This window comes from Camellia sinensis, chromosome 4 (assembly GCF_055761805.1).
Source record: "Camellia sinensis isolate YWXY chromosome 4, ASM5576180v1, whole genome shotgun sequence".
Classification (NCBI taxonomy): Eukaryota; Viridiplantae; Streptophyta; class Magnoliopsida; order Ericales; family Theaceae; genus Camellia; species Camellia sinensis.
This window is the reverse complement of record NC_138964.1, coordinates 208,089,386-208,111,641: the sequence shown is the minus strand read 5'-3', so window position 1 is coordinate 208,111,641 and position 22,256 is coordinate 208,089,386. Positions and strand designations below refer to the sequence as shown.

General features: G+C 37.3%; 1 protein-coding gene across 1 annotated transcript; it reads left to right on the top strand.

The window, feature by feature from the left end:
- The first annotated feature begins 13,420 nt into the window (after positions 1 to 13,420).
- LOC114261407 (3-ketoacyl-CoA synthase 6) lies at positions 13,421 to 15,389 on the top strand. Its single transcript, XM_028201679.2, has one exon. The coding sequence runs from the start codon at positions 13,510 to 13,512 to the stop codon at positions 14,998 to 15,000; it is 1,491 nt and encodes a 496-aa protein (XP_028057480.2). The 5' UTR covers positions 13,421 to 13,509; the 3' UTR covers positions 15,001 to 15,389.
- Positions 15,390 to 22,256: the final 6,867 nt, after the last annotated feature.

Here is a 22,256-nt window from a genome sequence, read left to right as displayed (position 1 = left end):
ACTGAGACTGTGCATTGACTACCGTGAACTGAATAAGGTAACTGTAAAGAACAAATACCCTTTGCCACGCATTGATGATTTATTTGATCAGTTACAGGGTGCACAAGTGTTTTCTAAGATTGATCTCAGATCGGGGTATCATCAACTGAAGGTTAAACCGGAAGACATCGATAAAACTGCTTTTAGAACGAGGTATGGACATTACGAATTTTTGGTTATGCCTTTTGGAGTCACGAATGCACCAGCTGCTTTTATGGACCTCATGAACAGAATTTTTAAACCATACCTTGATGACTTTATTGTTGTATTTATCGATGACATATTGATTTACTCCAAAAGTATAGAACAGCATGAACATCATCTGAGACTTGCCCTACAAACCTTAAGGGAACAGAAACTGTATGCTAAACTGTCTAAATGTGAATTTTGGCTTGACCATGTTATGTTTTTGGGGCATGTTGTTAGCAAAGATGGAATTTCTGTTGATCCGCAGAAAATTGAAGCTGTGGTGAACTTTCCTAGACCAACAAATGTGACTGAAGTCCGAAGCTTTTTGGGATTGGCTGGATATTACAGAAGATTTGTCAAAGATTTCTCCAAAATTGCCCTACCATTGACTCAGTTAACTCAAAAGGGGACATCATTTGACTGGACCGACCAAAGAGAATCTGCTTTCCAGGAGTTGAAAACTCGACTTGTGACTGCACCAGTTTTGACTTTACCCTCAGGTACGGATGGTTATACTGTATTTAGTGATGCTTCTCATAAGGGTTTGGGATGTGTTTTAATGCAGAATGGGAAGGTTATAGCTTATGCTTCCCGACAACTAAGACCACATGAAAAGAATTACCCGACCCATGATCTGGAACTTGCTGCAGTAGTATTTGCACTGAAAATTTGGCGTCACTACCTGTACGGGGTAACATGTGAAGTATATACCGACCACAAGAGCTTGAAGTATTTCTTCACACAGAAAGAACTGAATATGAGACAGCGGAGATGGCTAGAACTGATAAAGGATTACGACCTACAGATCTTGTACCACCCAGGAAAAGCCAATACCGTTGCCGATGCATTGAGCCGGAAATCGATTGGAAACTTAGCATGTTTGCTTACAGGACAGAAAGAGTTGCTTTGTGACCTTGAAAAATCTGAAATTGAAATTGTTTTACGGGAACAAGGTGGAACCTTAGCTGCTATTTCTGCTCAACCGGCACTGATTGAGGAAATTAAAGAGAAACAGCAACTGGATGATTTCTTGAAGAAGATCATCGAAGAAAGAGAATCTAAACCGAGACCGGGATTCAAATTTGAGAATAATGTACTGAAATTTCAAGAAAGACTGTGTGTACCAAATGATACTGAACTAAAAAGAAGAGTTCTGCAAGAAGGCCACAATTCGAAATTGTCTATCCATCCGGGGAATACGAAAATGTACCAAGATCTGAAACAGAATTTCTGGTGGCCGGGAATGAAGAAAGAAATTGCTGATTTTATATCCAAATGTCTTCATTGCCAACAGGTCAAAGCTGAACATCAACGACCTGCCGGACTATTGCAACCCCTACCCATACCAGAGTGGAAATGGGAGCATATCACGATGGATTTTATCGTTGGATTACCTCGCTCCAGAAAAGGTATGGATTCAATTTGGGTTATTGTTGATAGACTAACCAAATCTGCTCACTTCTTACCTGTCAAGACAATCTATAATGCGGACAAATTGGCTGTTATCTATATTGATGAAATTGTAAGACTGCATGGAGTGCCTGTGTCTATTGTTTCTGACAGGGATTCGAAGTTTACATCGAGGTTTTGGCAAAGCCTACAAACTGCACTGGGTACTGAACTGAGATTGAGTAGTGCCTATCATCCTCAGACAGATGGCCAATCAGAAAGGACCATCCAAACTCTGGAGGATTTACTGAGAATGTGTATCCTTGATTTTCAGGGAGACTGGGAAAGTCATTTGCCCTTAGCTGAATTCGCCTACAACAACAGCTACCATTCGAGTATTGGTATGGCGCCTTTTGAGGCATTGTATGGCAGAAAATGTAGATCTCCAATTTGCTGGGCAGAAGTTGGAGATGGGCCTTTGCTTGGGCCCGAGATTGTGTATGAAACAACTGAGAAAGTGAAACTGATACAGCAAAGACTAAAAACTGCACAGAGTAGACAGAAAAGTTATGCAGATGTCAGAAGACGGGACAGAGAGTATGAAGTGGGTGATCACGTTTTTGTGAAAGTGACACCAATGAAAGGCCAGACTCGTTTTGGAGTCAAAGGCAAGTTGGCACCGAGATACGTCGGACCATACGAGATCATTGAGAAAATCAATCCGGTGGCGTATCAGGTTGCGCTTCCTCCTGAAATGGAGCACATGCATAACGTCTTTCACATTTCTATGTTGAGAGACTATCTCCGGGATCCCTTCCATGTAATAGAGCCTACCCACGTAGTGTTGAGTGATGACTACACTTACGAGGAACGGCCTATACAGATTGTAAACCGACGGATCAAGAAACTGAGAAACAAAGAGATCCCGTTAGTGAAAGTTGACTGGCAGAACCATGGTGGCGTGTATGCCACTTGGGAAAGGGAAGATGACATGGCCAAACGATATCCTGAACTATTTCCACTGAATCCTGTTTTCTTCCAGAATGAAGGTAACTCGAGTTTAGAGGACTAAACTCTTTATAAGGAGGGGAGACTGTAACAACCCTCGTACTGTTTACTGATTTATGACCGATTGATTACCGTTAATCACCGATTACTGTTAAATGAAGCTGATAATGACTGATAACTAACTGATAATCGAACTGAATGAAATACTGAACCGACTGACTGAAATTGAAACTGAATTGAGTGAATACGTCTGTTTGAATTGCATTTTATCTGTTGACTGTTTGTTTGATCTGTTCATGTTCATATGTTTAAACTGCTAATTGAAGGCCTTATCGGCGGCCGAATTAGAAACCGATTGATGTTACGTGACCCTCATATTTAATGTGATTTTATGGTATATTTATCTAAAAACTGATTAGGTATGATTAAATTAGATTAAAACAAGCCAATTAAAGAGTTTGCCATATTTACCATTTTGCCACTATCTCATATACACACACTTGAGCCTTATACTTGAATCAAAACACAATTGCTCAGCCATTTTCTTGTCCTTAACCGACCAAGAGAGGGAGAGGGAGAGAAATTGAGTTCTACCTTGAAAATTGCTTGAAATTGTTTGAGAATTGAAGTGTATTTGCACATTTGAGCTCCCTCACTCCTAATTCTACAAGACTAAGGTAGGACATCCATCTTCTTGTTGCTGTTCTTGAGTTTATTCTTGCATGATTCATGTTAATTTGTAGAGCTAAGTCATGATTTGGTCCATAAATGATGGATTGAAGATCATTTCTTGCATGCATGTTGGTATTGTTGCATTTTGAGGTTGATTACATGGACATTGGTACATGCATGCTCATATTGTTGTTATAGACCATGTTTCCAACTGATTTGAAAAGAAATGAGCTCATTTGAACAAGCTTTGAAGCTTTGATTTGGTTCAAATCCTTGCATGTTTGCATGTTCTTCATATTTTTGAAAATGGGTTTGATGAGGCTTTAATTGACTCACCTTTGGGGCTTGAATTCATAAATTGAGCTTTGAAACTTGTTATACATTGAATTTAATGATGTTTTCCAGAATTTGGGCCCAAGAGGTCGAGTTTGGAGTGGTTGAATGCTTGGTTTGAGCTTGGGAGGCAAATCTGGAAATTCCAGATTTGGCTTCCTCGCTCGAGCGAAGGATTCCCCGCTCGAGCGAGCACCTTTGTCCAGGGCTCCGCTCGAGCGACCATCGAGCGACCATCGCGCGTAAAATTTCAGCATCCAGTACTTTTACTGTTTTGCAGACCGCTCGAGCGAAGGATTCCTCGCTCGAGCGAAGCCTTTGATTTTGGACTTACGCTCGAGCGTAGGAAGTCTCGCTCGAGCGAGGCTCCTATTTTCAGCAAACCTTGCGAAATGTTTTCTAAGTGTATTTTTGCATCCTCATCCCATCCTAGGCATTCTTAGGCCTAGTTTAAGGCACCTTGATGAGGATATCATTGTAGAACACACCAAGGCAAATTAGGGATTAAGTTATGAGATTTCCCAACTGTGTAGCTTAGTGTGTTCAACCTGTGAACTGTGTAGGGTTGGCAATTGGGGAGACACGCTCTAGCATACCGTAGCCCAGAACTCTGTGAGTAACAATTGTGTAAAGATATGTTCAACTGATATCTTTTGAATACTGAACTGAACTGTTTACTGAACTGGTATTACTGAATGAATGTATGTCCTTTATTTCTGAACTGTACTGTGGCATCCTTAGTACCTACGGTTTACTGTTACTGTTACTGTTACAGAGATCTCTGTCGGTTCCCTCGTGGAACCACTACTGTTTACTGACTGATGGCCATCATTACTGTTCGGTCTTTTAAGACCTACTGTTACTGTTATGCTAATGGATGTACCACATATGACTGTTTACTGTACTGAACAACTGAAATACTGATTGAATTGAACTGTTTTCATTACTGTAAGGACATTCATTCTAAACCCCTTTACGCTTTATGTTATTCACTGGGCTTTAGCTCACTGTTTATATATATATGTAGGTGCTCAGCCACCAGATCGGAGCTAGGAGCGTGGGTTAGACTCCAGTTTTGTCAAGCCAGCCTTTGTGCCTCACTGCGAGGTTCCGAGCCTATCTGTTAAGGCTTAGGGGTCTTTTACAATTCCCCCTTCTGTACTGTTTTACTGTTCTGTATAGACCGAGTGTTACTGTACTGTTTTATAGGGTCGAGTCCCTAGTCTGAATGATTGTAAATATTGTGTATACTGTTCTGTACTGTTATGTATAAATGTATGAAAAGCCTTTTTGCATACAGACTGTCACAGCTCAATGGACACTATTTATTTACTGTATTGGCTTCCGCCAGGCCCTGTACTCTGTTTTACTGTATTACTGTTCTGCAGGCCTTCGGTAATCTCGGATTACTGGCCGGTTACGGTGCTAAACCCATAGGGCCGGGTTTGGGTCGTGACAACCGCGTAGTGATGACTTATTTGATCAGTTACAGGGTGCTCAAGTCTTTTCTAAGGTTGATCTCAGATCCGGATATCATTAGTTGAAAGTTAAACCAGAGGACATTGACAAAACTGCTTTTCGAACGAGGTATGGACATTACGAATTTTTAGTTATGCCTTTCAGAGTTACCAATGCACCTGCTGCATTTATGGACCTCATGAACAGAATCTTTAAACCATTCCTCGATGACTTTATTGTTGTATTCATAGATGGCATTCTGATTTATTCTAAGAGTATAGAAGAACATGAACATCATCTGAGACTTGCCCTACAGACCCTAAGAGAACAGAAACTTTTTGCTAAACTGTCTAAATGTGAATTTTGGCTTGATCATGTTATGTTTTTGGGACATGTTATTAGTAAGGATGGAATTTCAGTTGATCCACAGAAAGTTGAAGCAATAGTAAACTGGCCTAGACCAACAAATGTGACAGAAGCCCGAAGCTTTTTGGGATTAGCTGGGTACTACAGAAGATTTGTCAAAGATTTCTCCAAAACTGCCTTACCGTTGACTCAATTAACTCAGAAGGGGATATCATTTGACTGGACTGACCAAAGAGAATCAGCTTTCCAAGAGTTGAAAACTCGACTAGTGACTGCACCTGTTCTTACCCTACCTTCAGGTACGGATGGTTTTACCATTTTTAGTGATGCTTCTCATAAGGGTTTGGGGTGTGTTTTAATGCGGAATGGAAGAGTTATTGCCTATGCTTCCCGACAACTGAGATCGCATGAAAAGAACTACCCGACCTATGAACTAGAACTTGCTGCAGTAGTATTTGCATTGAAAATCTGGCGTCACTACCTTTATGGAGCTATATGTGAAGTATATACCGACCACAAGAGTTTAAAGTATTTTTTCACACAGAAAGAACTGAACATGAGACAGCGGAGACGGCTAGAATTGATTAAAGACTATGACCTACAGATTTTGTACCATCTGGGAAAAGCCAACACCGTTGCCGATGCATTGAGTCGGAAATCGATTAGGAACTTAGCCTGTTTACTCACTGGACAAAAAGAGTTGCTTTGTGACCTTGAAAAATCTGAAATTGAAATTGTTTTGCGAGAACAAGGTGGAACAATAGCTGCTATTTCTGCTCAACCGGCACTGATTGAAGAGATTAAAGAGAAACAGTAACAGGATGACTTCTTGAAGAAGATCATCGAAGAACAGGAATCTAAACCGAGACCGGGTTTCAAATTTGAAAATAATGTACTGAAATTTCAAGGAAGACTGTGTGTACCGAATGATACTAAACTGAAAAGAAGAGTTCTGCAAGAGGGCCACAATTCAAAACTGTTTATCTACCCAGGGAACACAAAAATGTATCAAGATTTGAAATTGAATTTCTGGTGGCCGGGAATGAAGAAAGAAATTGCTGATTTTGTATTGAAATGTTTTCATTGCCAACAAGTCAAAGTGGAACACCAACGACCCGCAGGCTTACTGCAACCCTTACCTATACTGGAGTGGAAATGGGAACATATTACTATGGATTTTATTGTGGGATTGCCTCGCTCCAGTAAATGTATGGACTCAATTTGGGTTATAGTTGATAGACTGACTAAATCTGCTCACTTTTTACCTGTCAAAACAATTTATAATGCGGACAAATTGGTTATACTCTATATTGATGAGATTGTTAGACTGCATGGAGTGCCTGTGTCCATTGTTTCTGATAGGGACTCGAAGTTACATCGAGATTTTGGCAAAGCTTACATACTGCATTGGGTATTGAACTGAGTCTAAGTAGTGCCTATCATCCTCAGACCGATGGCCAGTCAGAAAGAACCATCCAGACTCTGGAGGATTTACTGAGAATGTGTGTCCTTGATTTTCAAGGAAATTGGGAAAGCCATTTGCCATTGGCTGAATTCGCCTACAACAACAGCTTCCATTCAAGTATTGGTATGGTGCCTTTCGAGGCATTGTATGGCAGGAAATGTAGATCTCCGATTTGCTGGGCAGAAGTTGGAGATGGGCCTTTGCTTGGGCCCGAGATCGTATATGAAACGACTGAGAAAGTAAAACTGATACAACAGAGACTGAAAACTACACAGAGCCGACAGAAAAGTTATAGGGATGTCAGAAGACGAGATAGAGAGTATGAAGTAGGTGACCACGTTTTTGTGAAAGTGACACCGATGAAAGGCCAGACTCGTTTTGGAGTCAAGGGCAAGCTGGCACCGAGATACGTCGGACCGTATGAAATTATTGAGAAAATCAATCTGGTGGCGTATCAAGTTGCGCTTCCTCCTGAAATAGAGCATATGCATAACGTCTTCCATGTTTCTATGTTGAGGGACTACCTCCGGGATCCTTTCCATGTGATAGAGCCTACTCGTGTAGTGCTGAGTGATGACTACACTTACGAGGAACGACCTATTCAGATTGTAAACAGACGGATCAAGAAGTTGAGAAACAAAGAGATCCCGTTAGTGAAAGTTGACTGGAAAAACCATGGTGGCGTGTATGCCACCTAGGAATCAGAAGATGACATGGCCAAGAGATATCCTGAACTGTTCCCTCTAAATCCTGTTTTCTTCCAGAATGAAAGTAACTCGAGTTTAGAGGACTAAACTCTTTATAAGGAGGGGAGACTGTAATAACCCTCACCACTGTTTACTGATAAGCCATTGATTACTGGTAAACTGAGGCTAAATATGTTAATTGACTGACTGACTGAAAACTGAAGCCGAATTGATTGAGTATATTAGTTAAATTGCAACTCTATCTGTTTGACTGTTTAATTATCTGTTCATGTTTTATGCTTTAAACTGCAAATTAAAGGCCTTATCGGCAGTCGAATCCGAAATTGATTGATGATTTATGATCATTAGAATTTATGTGATTTTATGGTGTATTTATCCGAAATGTGATTTGGTATGCTTAAATTAGATTAAACGTTGATAAATTGCACCAATTGACTTAATTCACCAAAATGCCACACTAGTAGCCCACTATCTAAACACATTTGAGCCTTCTTCAAACATACTTCTTCAGCCATTTTGAGTCCCATAGCCGACTAGAGTGAGGAAGTGTGAGGAATTTAGTTCAACTTGGAGAATTGGCTAGAGAACTTGAAGAAATTGTTAAGGATTTGTGCAATTGAGTTTCTATACTTGAATACAAGACTTAAGGTAGAAATTCACCTTCTCATTCTTGTGTTTAAATTGATTCTTGCATGGTTTAGAGCAAAGTTGAAGACTAGAGCCAATTTATGGCTCAAATTGTTATGTTGAAGCTTAATTGTTGCATGCATGTATATATATATTGAAGTTATGAGGTTGTAGTTCATAATTCCTCACATGCATGTCCATGCTTTGAGAGTAGACCATGATTTCATCTTGATTTTGTAAGAATTGGCTCATTAGAGCAAGTGTTGGAAGCTTTGAATTGGTTAAATTCATGCATGTTTGCATGTTCTTCATATTCATGAAATTTAGTTTCAATTTGGGCTCAATTGATCTTCCTTTGGGGTTTTGATTTTACATTTGAGCTTTGAATCATGTTAAACTTTGAGTTTTGGAATGTTTTCTGGAAAATTGGCCCAAATAGTATGGTTTTGATGCATCCAAAGTTGAATTTGAGCTTGAGATTCAAATCTGGGAATTCCAGATTTTGAACTCACGCTCGAGCAAGGTGACTGACGCTCGAGCATGGAAATCGTGCTCCTAGCATTTTGTTCTGCTTTAAAGTCAGCTCGAGCGGGGTAATTTACGCTCGAGCGGGACCTTGTGTATTACGCTTGAGCGGGTGTCGAGCGCCCAATCGAGCGTGAATTACACCTATCCAGCACTTTTGACTGTTTTGCAGAACGCTCGAGCGGAAACCTTTGTCTGCATGTCCGCTCGAGCGGAGTAACCTACGCTCGAGCGTGACCCCTGTTTTCTGAAAATGCTTTTAAAATGCATCTTTGCATCCTCATTTCATCCTAGGCATTCTTAGGCCTAGTTTAAGGCATCTTAATGAGGATATAGATGTAGAACACACCGAGGCAAATTAGGGATTAAGTTATTATCTTTCCCAACTGTGTAGCTTAGTGTGTGTTCATCCTGTAAACTGTGTAGGGTTGGCGACTGGAGACGCGCTCTAACTTAACTGTAGCCCAGAACTCTGTGAGTAACAACTGTGTAAAGATATGTTCAAAGATGAATATTTTCCGACTGTTAACTGAACTGCTTTCTGAACTGTTACTGTCAACTGAATGAATGTATGTCCTATATTCTGAACTGTATTATGGCATCCTTAGCAACTACTGTTTACTATTACTGCTACTGTTACAGAGATCGCTGTCGGTTCCCATGTGAAATCACTACTGTTTACTATTATGATAGCCATCATTGACTGCTCAGTCTTTTAAGACCTACTGTTTACTGTACTGCTATGCTAATGGATGTACCACATATGACTGTTACGACCGAACGATTGAAATACTGATTTAATGAACTATTTTCATTACTGTAAGGACATTCATTCTTAACCTCTTTACGCATTATGTTATTCACTAGGCATTAGCTCACTGTTTATATATATATATATATGTAGGTGTACAGGCAGCAGACCGGAGCTAGGAGCGTGGGTTAGACTCCCTTTTTGGTCAAGCCAACCACTGCACATCACTGCGAGGTTCCGAGCCTGCCAAGCTATGGCTTAGGGGTGTTTTAATTTTCCCCCGTCTGTCTCTGTATCTGTTTTGTAATAACTGTATAGACTGATAGCACTGTACTGTACTGTCCAACAGGGATTAGGTCCCTGTTCTGATCGACTGTAAATGTTGTACATATTGTTCTGTATTGTTCATGTATATACGTATGAAAAATCTTTTTGCATACAGACTCACAACTCATTGGACATTGTTTATTTACTGTTTTGGCTTCCGCCATGCCCCTGTACTCTGTATTATTGTCTGATTGTTAAACAAGCCTTTGGTAATCTCGGATTACTGGCCGGTTAGGGTGCTAAACCCATAGGGGCGGGTTTGGGTCGTGACAGAGGAGAACCATACAGACGTTCATAAGTAGAGAGATTGGCTATGAGAGGAGTAGGTACACGATTTATGGTGTAAACAGCAGTGAGAGTAGTTTCCCCTCAAAACTTTTCAGGACACGAAGAGGAGATGAGAAGGGCCCGAGTAGTGTCTAGAATATGACGATACTTTCTTTCAGTGTGACCATTTTGTTGGGACGTTCCTGCATAAGAACGATGAGATTGGGTACCATGGGCTCGAAGAAAGGAAAGAAAATCAGAATCCAAGTATTCCATAGCATCATCAGAACGAAAGGTTTTAATAGTTTGAAAAAACTGAGTATGGACCATGACAGAAAAATCATAATAAACTTGTTTAAGTTCAGACCGATTTTTGAGAAGAAATATCCAAGTATAACAAAAAAAATCATCAACAAAAATTACAAAATATCTAGATCCCCCCATGGTCAAGGTGGGGGCGGGTCCTCATATATCGGAATGCACAAGAGTAAACGGAGCAGTAGAAATGGAATTACTTTTATTAAAAGGTAATGCAGGCTATTTAGCAAGTGGACAAGGTAAACAATCAACATTTTCAGAACTAACACGACCCAACCGACCACTAGAAACCATAGTTTTTAAACAAGTAAAAGAGACATGTCCTAACGACAATGCCAAAGGTGAAAAGAAGTCATAGAAGTAGAAGCAGAGGAAAAGGCAACAGAAACAGCAGTGGTTGATGTAGATGGAATGCGAAGATGAGGAGGCTCGAACAGATGTTTATGCCTACGGCCTATCCCAAGGATCTGTTTCGTCTGAGGTCCTGCACCAAATAACCATTAGCAGAAAAAGTGATAGTGAGACCAAGTTTACACAATTGACCAATAGAGATAATGTTTAATTTAAGAGCAGGAATGTAATAAACATTAGAAAGAGATACAATGGAAGTAGAAATTTGACTAATGTGACTAACAGACATATGAGAACTATTAGCAGTATGTATAGAGCGAACAGAAGAGGATGATGAGATGGAAGAAAATATAGTAGAATTAGAGGTCATATGATTACAACATGCAGAATCAAAATACCATGAAGGATTACCTAATGAGACTGACAGAGTAGGAGAAGGAAGAGTACCAGATTTGGCAAGCACCTGTTGGATAATGCACTTAACATCATCCATAGAAAATGAATAGGATCAGTAAGGTAGGAAATGCAAGAACTCTCTGATGCGGCAGCAGCAGCAAGACAAGAACCATGAGTAGATTTGGACTGAGGCCCAATATGTGAAGACCCTTTCCTGGAAGAAGAAACAAGGGAAACCCGAGGACAATTGCTTTGGAGATGACTATAAGCAGTCTTGTGGCAAGTCAAGCAGTCACGAACCTGGCACTAAAGTAAAGAATGATTGGTAGGTAGGCCACGGTTACGACAATAAATGTATGAGATAGGAGGCTGTGAAGATGGAAAACCTCGTAATGATGGCATAACAAGAGCAGTTGGAGTTTTGAGCATCCCAAAACGAGTTTCTTTTGACAAGAGTTCAGTAATGGGTTGCTCCAAAGTCGATAAGGGAAGACGATGGAGCAAGGAAGCATGCATAGGTTCAAAGGTGCTATGAAGAGCCATAAGAAACTGCAATAGTCGCTGATGATTCCTATGAACAATAAATAACTGTGCATCCTCCGAATGTGCCCAAATAGGTTCAAAAAGAGCCAACTGGTCCCAGGCAAATGACATTTGGGATAAAAAAACATTGATGGACTAACCAGGCTTTTGGCACATGTGATGAAGAGTTTGTAGGAGTTGATGTTGGTAAGCATGGCCAGTAGTTTGATAACATTCCTTCAAGAAATTCCAAATTGCCTTAGTAGGAGAGACAATGGAATCGTCATTCTGAAAGCGTCCAAACTAAAGGTTAGTGGAAGGAACAGAAGTAGCCCGGAACCATGTGATAATCTGGTAGTTCTTCCCTTCTCATTCATCAAGACGTTCATCGAAAGCAGATACAGTCTCTTTGTCTTCCTGGACAGGTTTATGAAGAGCACTAGTGATAATACGCCAAAGCCACTTCCCTTTGATGAATCCAGAGAGAGCTTGGGCCTAGAGAACATAGTTAGACCCATCAAGTGTAACGGAAACAGAATGGATGTTGTCAGAACGATCCATGATGCTCAAATAGGGCAAAAACAAAGAAGAAAGTGCTTTGTAAAGGCTAATTTTGCCAAAACAGAACACACCAGTAGATTCAAGAGGCCGAAAACAGTGGAGTTATGGCTGAACGGACCAAAAATACGACTAGAAAAGCAGTGAATCAACTAGTCAAAGTGGGTTGACCAATCTAGTCAAGTAAGGCTGATGTCACAGCAGCAGGAATGATGTCAGCAGGCGCAATGCATGTCGACAGAGAGGTGCTCGGCTCACGATAGCAAGGAAGTAGCAGCGGTGCACGGAAGCAACCAGAGTTGATTTCAGAAACATGCGACTCACATTAGCAGATGAGGTCACGGCGCACAATAGCACGGGAAAAGTGCAGGAGGCGCGTAAGATAACGGGACAGCGTGTGGCCAATCTTATGGCAGCGCGTGGCGACGCGTGGAGCGTCGATGACGATGAATCTGGTAGCGTTGGCTTCGTCTTAAAGAGACGAAGAAGCTTGTGTAGTCCAATCTATGAAACAGAAAAAGACTAGATACGCCGAAACCAACGTGAGGAGGAAGCAATTTGCCAAACAGAAAAAAAAAAAAAAAAAAAAAAAAAAAAAAAAGGTGATGTAGAAGAAGAGGAGGTTAGGAAAAAACCCCTCTGATACCAAGTTATGAGAGTAGAAAGAGAAGAGAAAAAAGAACTCTTATATTCAATGTATGAATGAATAAGTACACACTCCTTTATATAGGAGAGAAGATAAATATATACAGAAAATATACTATAAAAAATATATACAAATAATATTTTAATATATCTTAATATACTATATTAACTAGTCAAAGTGAATAGTAAGTAAATATAACTTATCATTGCTACGAGAAAAGACATAATAATAATAATATCACATAAAAACTAGACATATAAGCAAAAACAAGGTTCCCCACATACCCATTAAAACTACAAAATTTATAATCCACAACTTAAAGCACAAATAAATAAATAAAAATAAAGCTTATATTAAAAGTAGGGGAATTTTAAATTTTTTTTTATAAGATGGTTTTAATTATTTGAGATGGGATTAGGACATTAAAAATCCAGCTAAGGGTAGCGTTGTATGATTGTGAAAGTTCTTCATTAAATCCTCTCATCTGCCTCCATTATTTTTAGCCTTTAAATCTCTACCCTCCCCTCCCCTCCACCCCTCACCACTACCAACCACCACTGTCTCTCTGAAGCTCTCCCACTCTCTCTCTGCAAAAATGCCACAAATCATGCCAGACTTCTCCAACTCCATCAAGCTCAAGTATGTCAAACTGGGCTACCAATATTTTATCAACCACATTCTCACTTTCTTCCTCATACCCACCATTGCTCTCATCCTCATCGAGCTCATCCGATTAGGCCCCGACGAAATCCTCACCGTCTATCAATCACTGCACTTCGATGTCGTCCAAGTCCTCTGCTCTTCTTTTCTCATCGTCTTCATCTCCACCGTCTATTTCATGTCGAAGCCTCGCTCGATCTTTCTGGTCGACTACGCCTGTTACAAGCCTCCAGTGACGTGTCGGGTACCATTCTCGACATTCATGGAACATTCTCGGTTGAACCTCAAAGACCACCCGAAAAGCGTGGATTTCCAGATGAGAATTCTCGAAAGGTCGGGTCTCGGAGAGGAAACATGTTTGCCTCCCGCGATTCATTACATTCCTCCCACTCCAACCATGGAAGCTGCGAGAGGAGAAGCCGAGCTTGTTATTTTCTCGGCGATCAATTCGCTAATGGATAAGACGCGTGTAGTGCCAAAAGACATCGATATACTTATCGTGAACTGTAGTTTGTTTTCACCGACACCTTCATTATCAGCTATGGTGGTGAATAAGTATAAACTGAGAAGTAATGTGAAGAGCTTCAATTTGTCTGGTATGGGGTGTAGTGCTGGAGTAATCTCAATTGATTTAGCTAGAGATCTTCTTCAAGCTCATCCCAATTCATGTGCTTTAGTGGTTAGTACTGAGATCATTACTCCTAACTACTATCAAGGTCAGGAGAGAGCTATGCTGCTGCCCAATTGCTTGTTTCGAATGGGCGGCGCCGCCATTCTTCTCTCGAATAAGCGTCGCGATCGGACACGAGCCAAGTACCGGCTTGTTCACGTTGTTCGAACTCATAAAGGCGGCGACGACAAGGCCTACAAGTGTGTTTTTGAGGAACAAGACGAGCAGGCCAAAGTGGGAATCAGACTTTCCAAAGACCTAATGGTGATCGCCGGCGAGGCTTTGAAGTCGAACATAACGACGATGGGACCGTTAGTCCTTCCCGCTTCCGAGCAACTCCTCTTCCTCTTCACTCTCATCGGCCGAAAAATTTTCAACCCTAAGTGGAAACCTTATATTCCGGATTTTAAATTGGCTTTCGAGCATTTCTGCATCCATGCTGGAGGTAGGGCCGTGATCGATGAGCTCCAGAAGAACCTTCAACTGTCCGGGGAACATGTGGAGGCCTCGCGGATGACCTTGCATCGATTCGGCAACACGTCCTCGTCTTCGCTTTGGTATGAACTGAATTATATTGAAGCGAAAGGGAGGATGAAGAAAGGAGATAGGGTTTGGCAAATTGCTTTCGGAAGCGGGTTTAAGTGCAACAGTGCAGTGTGGAAGTGTAATCGCACCATTAAAACACCAGGTGATGGACCATGGCAAGACTGCATTGATAAGTACCCAGTTTACATCCCAGAGATTGTCAAGCTCTAATTTTTTCTTAGGGCTAGATTATTAAAGCTCAAATATCCGTTACGTAACGTAAATGCTATAAAAAAAAAAAAAAAAATTACTCAGAAAGTGTATAGAATTTAAAATAAGTGTGCGCAGATATAAATCTGGTCGACACGTTTTGAATTCTTCACATTTTTTTGGGTGTATAGCATTGCTAATATTTGTTATAGCTGTTGTTGTATTTGTGCATTGATACATGTTTGTCTTTTTCCTTGTCTTTTTTTTCTGCAAAATCTGCGTTGCATTTAGTTCCATGTAGTTGTCATAAGACTTATCACTGTTTCATGAAAGGGAGATGTAACCCATCAAGCTGTATGTATTATTTCAAAATGCTTATAAATGAAAATACACAATAATATTGTTGAAAACAGTAGTATCTTTTTAAAATTAGTTTTACTTTTTGGATGATCCTAGTTGTACTTGTATATTCATGCAGAGTCACACAAGTAATTTTTCAGGTATGCACTAAGGAGCATATCGATCTCTTCATGATACTTATAAATATAGTTTTTTTTTTTAAGTCGTTTTAAAAAAAAACTTTATTGAATAAGAATTAAGGGTAAATTCTTACATCATTTATTAATAAAGATAAAAACCAAGTAAGTAATATAAGTATCAAAATGAAAACCGTTTATCTCAATTAAGTTATCACAGAAAGACATATCCAATCATATGCAGCACCTACACCAACATGGCTGAGGAGAAATTAACCAAACAGAAGACAAAACAACTACTACCAGCAGCCCAAGAAGCAGACAAAACAAGCAACTAATTAACAACCCCTAATAGCTTTAATCCTAAACACTAAATCAGAAACTGAATAACTCACCCCTTTGACATGGTATTTTACCCATAAGGCTAAATATAGTTTATAGACAATCCACAATTAATTCAGCTCCAACAAAACTATTTTTTTGTAAAAACAAAATTCACCCAAAGTCACTTGATTCTCGATTATTATTACTTGATATTCTAATACAATTATACAGCGACGGATTCAATTCACCATTTAATATTGCTATTTGAAACCTTCTTCTAGTTTTTTTTTTTATTTTATTCAAACTTCTAGTTATTGTAAGTCTGTGGATAATGTAAATTTACTGACAAGTTCATATATAGAATATTAATTTGAAAAACATTTAGTATACATAATCTGATTACAGAATCAAATCTCGTGTCTAATTTGTTTGATTCTATGATTGAATTTAATAATAATGAACCAAAAAAGGGGACATTCAATTGGTTGTTATATGTAGCAGTCCAATTTACACCAAGTGGGATTGTCTAATTGGCCACTTCTTTGCTTTTGAGGGCTACTAAATTCCACAACCAACTGTTTGTTGAATGGAATTTAATATGGCACATACGGATTAAGATTTAGGAAAATGTCATATCAGCCCACAAAATATTTCCAAATTTTCAGTCCCCACCCCCACATCACTGCTTATAAATTGCCATGAAATTCAGATTACAGAATCGCAGCACAAATTCAAATTAAATGTAGCCAGAATATAAATATAAATTTATTATAATGTTAGTCACATACTTTTCAAATGTGCTTAATATGTTTGATAACACTGCTCTCTCTCTCTCTATATATATTTATTTATTTTTGAACGGCACACTGCTCTATATTTGGTGGTGACATTGTGAGTTGATTTGTTTTTCTTATTGGGATCTATCATGGGTAGGACTAGTGGGTTGTTTGGTTGATCGATAATGGCTCTTTATTATGAAAAATAGCAATGCTAGTATACACCGAATGATGTGAGTATTATGTACAATTTTTAGTAGTTCTTTTTTAAGGATACTTAACATTTTTCTTGTGAAAAGTACAGATGATTTTTTTCATGTTTAACGTGTGTAAATACATAAACAAAAACATATATTGATTTCAAAATTATATTAATAAAAAATAATTTACAATTAGAATTTCTGTACATAAAATTTATACACAAGATCAAGGGTCTAACCAGGTAGCTCACGTGCCCCTTGACAGGTTTGATACCTAGGTTTAAGTTTTGTGACTGTGAATACGACTTTTCTCCTATTCCCCTTTATCAGAATTTTTTTTTAAAAAAAAAATGATGTGGTGATGATATTTTTAAATTTTGATAAAAAAGTCACATCTATATTATTTTGTATGAAAATTCTATTAGTATGGTATTACTCTTCTTATATATTGGTGAATTAGTAGGTCATTTAAGTTAGGTTTGAAATATTGATGAATTTCAAACTTTGTAATTTATGTTTAGAACCAATCTTAAATGGGCTTTAATCGATCTGAAAAACACTTTATAGTATATATAAGCATAAAATATATTCAAATTTTATATGTTTATATATGGAATCAATCTTAAACAATTTTTTAACTAAGTCAAACTTAAATACTTTAGTTCATTTTATAATTATAGTTGGTGATCAAATTATTAAAAAATAAATAAATAAATAAATAAAAACTTGGCACATTGCGTCACCCATGCCCACAGATAGACTTGGTGCGTGAGCATGGTCTATGGATTGTGTTCTCTCTCTCCCTCTCTGTTCCATTTTCCTATTGTAGGTTTGTATATTTGATGCTTGTTTCGTTGATATTATATGTACCAATTAATATAATATTAGTATACTAATTAATATTATACAATTATTATTGATCCCACATATTATACAAATTATAAATACTTAAAACTTGTAAAATTATGTCGCGTCATCTGTTAATATATTAGTTAGTACATTAATTGATACATATAGCATTATTTTTATTTTTTTTTGAATGTTGCTATTAGCACCCTATCAATTATTTTGGACCTCTCATTTCTTTGGACTCCCACTTATAAATTGTAAAACTCTTGAAACTTATTTTCTCCCCCCAAATAATATCAAAATTATTCTTGTAAAAATATTTCACCCATTCAAATGCACACCCTTACACCCAAAAAGTCTCTCTCCCAAAATCCTTACAAAGTTCACGATAGTGGATCCTCCCAAAATTAGTAGAAAAAATTTGTGGTGATGAAGAAGTTTTTTTTTCTATTTCATTACAAGATTTGTCAATCTGTTTATTTTTATTTTTTTCTATTACCTCTTTTCACACATACAATACAATCCAGTTTCATGCTCCTCTGGTTGGTTTTCTATCATTTACCATGGCCTCACTGTACTTATATGATCTTTGTATGAGCAAAACTAGGTAGGATTTCACTCCCTGGTCGACCGGCCGGTTCCAAGAGTGGTCCGACCACCTTTATTTGCCGACTTCTGCTGCTACTTCGGTTATTTGTTCCTGAACAAATAAGAAATGTTCGGTTACCTATTCCTGAATAAATAAATAATGTTCAGGCCTGTGTTCCCAAATTTCGGTCATATGTTCGGGTGTTCCGTCCGAAAAAATGACGAACAATTTTTATTATTTTTTTCAAAAAATTTACCCTTAACGGGCCAATCTCCTCTAAGCTAAGAACACCATTATAGTTATAAACATTTTCTAAGCTTTTATCATTGTACTCATCTCGTTTCATAGAGTTGTGGTTGCCGAAAAAACTTCTACCCATTGTCATTGCCGGAGAAGTGTATATAATCAAATGATTGCCACCGTTACCGCTGGAATATTACTGCTAAAGGGTTTCAAGGTTTTGAGGGTACGTAGATTTTAAAAGTGAGATTTGAAATAGATGGATAGATGATGATGGAGGTAAGTGTTCTCATATACCCTAACTCATGATGTAGTGGGTATGTGAGTTTAATTGTGAGATGGGAGTCCCAAAATTATTGATATCCTTTTTAGTAATTTCACTTGAAATTATTATTGTAATAAAAAAAAAAGCTAAAAAATAGAAAGTATAAAATAATTGATGGGGTACTTATAGCACTCTGTTTTTTAGGACAATGTTCTAAGCCAAATTACCTTTGGATCATACATAGTAAGGTTTGTATTGTAATGTTTGGTTTGCAATGGGAAACACAAAACAAAAGCCTCATGTTGTTTGTTTTCAAAATCAACAATGATTCATCCCCCCTTTTCCCCCACCCCCTTTGACCCCCCTTCTCTCTCATTGGTTACATTTTCTTTTTCTTTTTCTTTTTCTTTTTTTTCCTGCTCCTCCAATCACTACCCGCCACGTGACAAATGGGGGGTGAGGGGGTGACCCCCAAAAGGGAATCCCAAGCATTATTTATTCAAAATTGGGTTTAACTGATAAAATTAAAACAACTTAGGATGTAGTCCAAGTGGTCATCATAGATAGGGCACTTAAGTATCAGGGTGAGATTTTAGGTTCAAGTGTATAAAGTGGTACCTGTATTGTAATCTAATTACACGCTATCTTTGTCCAAAAAAATAATAATAATAACAAAAATAATTGACAAATTTAAAACAGTAAAATTAGGCTTGGATTTGGCAGCCCTTTTTGTGGGCCGAGTTCATTGATAAAGGGTTTGAGCTTGTATGAGCCCAATCAACTGGTTTGGGTTTGGCAGGCCTTTTTTGCATAGATTGGGCTGGTTTCATGACTGTGAGTGTATGGTTATGAAATATTTGATGGTTTGGACCAGGTTATTAAATATTAAGTTGGTCCAAAATAAGGCTTGAGATAGCATTATTGGGCCACACCTTGATAATGTCGGACTTCAGCCTTACAATGCTTCTCCTGTAAAGTGATGCATACCAATCTATAAAAAAATAAAATAAAATAAAAAACAAAACAAAAACAAAGGTGATGCATCTAATAAGAGTTGCTTCCCAGACCAAATAATAATAATAAATTTGCTTCATTAATAAGTTAGTGATAATCTAGGGAAATTTTAATATAGACCCTTTAAAAGGGTGTATTATATGTACCAAGATTAATTTTTTCTTTAGTTATGACCCATGAGTTCTTTAATTATGCATCATATTGTGTTTAGTTATGACATTTTTTTTTTTAATTATGACTCAGAAAATTGAAATTATACTATTTTTTTCTTTTTAATTATAAAATAAATATGAAGGAGGTACATCATAGTGTTTCCCAATAATCTATCTATCTATAATTTAGAGCAAGTTTGGCAATAGACAAAATAGTCAAAAAGTCAACTATTCTTTTTATTTTATTTTTTACATTTTTTTTTTGTTAAAAATCAAAAAACTAACTAAAATAGCTAGTACTCAAAACAATTCTTACTATATATAAATGAATAATTCTACATATACTAACAATCTTACTAAAATACAAAAAACTAAATGTGATTGGTTGTAAAAAAAGTAATGATATTTAAACACTCAATGATGTTTTTAACATGTATGTTTTTAGTAAAATTATTAATATGATTTTAAGCAGATATAACATTGCTCTATATAAAGTGAATACTCCATATGGTGTCTTGAAATCTTGCTTCTTATTCTACCAAGTGTCTATGTTTTTATTTTAAAAAAATAAAATAAAATGATTAAATGAGAGGAGTGAGACTCAAATCACACATATTAAATCAAATGAAAAAAAAACTCACACTACTTGAATAACATATATTATATAATAAATATATTACTTTATTTTTATTTATTTAAATTAAATCGGTTTAAGGTCCCTATTTAACTTTTAGTAATGGATTAGGTCCACAATGTGTTCTTTTGTAGCCTAAGGTCCCTCAATATTATTTTAAAGTGTAAAATACCTATCTTACCCTTGTTTATAATATACGTTGTTTTGAATTTGGCAGCTAAAGATCATATTGATATTTTGTGGGAGATTACGTGAGGATGAACTTGACGATTCAGATTTTTGTGGAGATTTTCTAGGGTTTTTGTAGGTGTTGAAATCCTGTACGAGTTGAAATCATGTTCGTTGTTTGTAGGTGTTGATCGATCGTGTAGGAGTTGAAATCTGGTTCATTGTGTTTGATTTGATTTCATGTGGAGTTGAATTAGATAAGTTTTCAATTTTTGATTTGATTTGATTGTGTAGGTGTTGAATTAGGTTTTTGTTTTTAGTTTTGATCAATGTGAGAGAGACGAACTCAGTGTTGTTGTTTTTTATTTTTGAAGTTAATTTTTCATTATCTATTTTTGATGAATTTTCGATAGAGTTGATTTTGATTTTTGGAGTTGCTTTTTCATTCTCTGTCAACATGGTTATGAGTTGCTTTTTGGTGCTCTGTTTTTCTGCGTTTTTGTGCTCTGTTTTTTGTTCACTTTGCATTTTTTGTGTAGTGCAGAGAAAATTGCAGGTTTGTTACTATAATTGAACTCAAATCACAGAGAAAATTGTAAGCTTGTAGTGCAGTGAAAATCATAGAGAAAATTGTAAGTAGGCAGAGAAATTTACAGATGTAGCAATAGAGTAGTAAGTGTTTTGTTTTTTTTTTAAATTTTTTGAATTGAATGTTTTGTGAACATAACAGATCTTCTCTGTGATTTTTTTATGTGCTTGTGTTTAATATATTTTTGTCTTTTGATGTTAATGTGTTTTTGTTTTTGTTATATTGAAAGTGAATATAAGTTCACAAATTTCTCTGGACTTTTCTTTGTAGTCCAGAGAAAATCATATGATTGTATTACAAATGATAAGTATTACAAATTTCTCTGGACTTATATGTTGTGTTTTTATGTGTTTTTATATGTTTGCACTTTTCAAAGTTTTCTGATATGTTTTCTTTGCACTTTTCATTTTTTTTTTTGCACTATTCATATTTCTGGACTTTTCTTTGTAGTATAGAGAAAATCGTAGGTTTGTTATTATAATCCAATGAAAATGATAGAGAAAATGTTAAGCTTGTAGTTGAGTGAAAATCACCCTTAAAGTTGGTGTCTTGATCTTGATGCTTATTGCTTCTTCAACTTGAACTTGTTTTTTTTTTGTGGTGTTCTGGTGCTGCTGCTGCGTTTTGATCTAAGATCATAAGACGCAGACACAGAGACTTTTGGTTTCTTTTTCGGGGTCTCTGGGGTTGTGCTGCTTCTGCACTTTGCCATTTCTATAGAATGAAAACATAAACATTAAATCGCAGAGAAAATCACAAGGTAGCAATGATTACACAACAGAGAAAATTACAAGGTAGCAACATAAACATGACAGAGAAAATTACACAACAGAGAAATTTTGAGGAAATGGAGCATTGAACAAAATAAATATGCCAGAGAAAATTAGACACAAGACATAAACATAATGTGGCCAGAGAAAATTATAAATGCTGCCAGAGAAAATTAGACACACAAGTAAGAAACGTAATTTGGCCAGAGAAAATTATAAATGCCAGAGAAA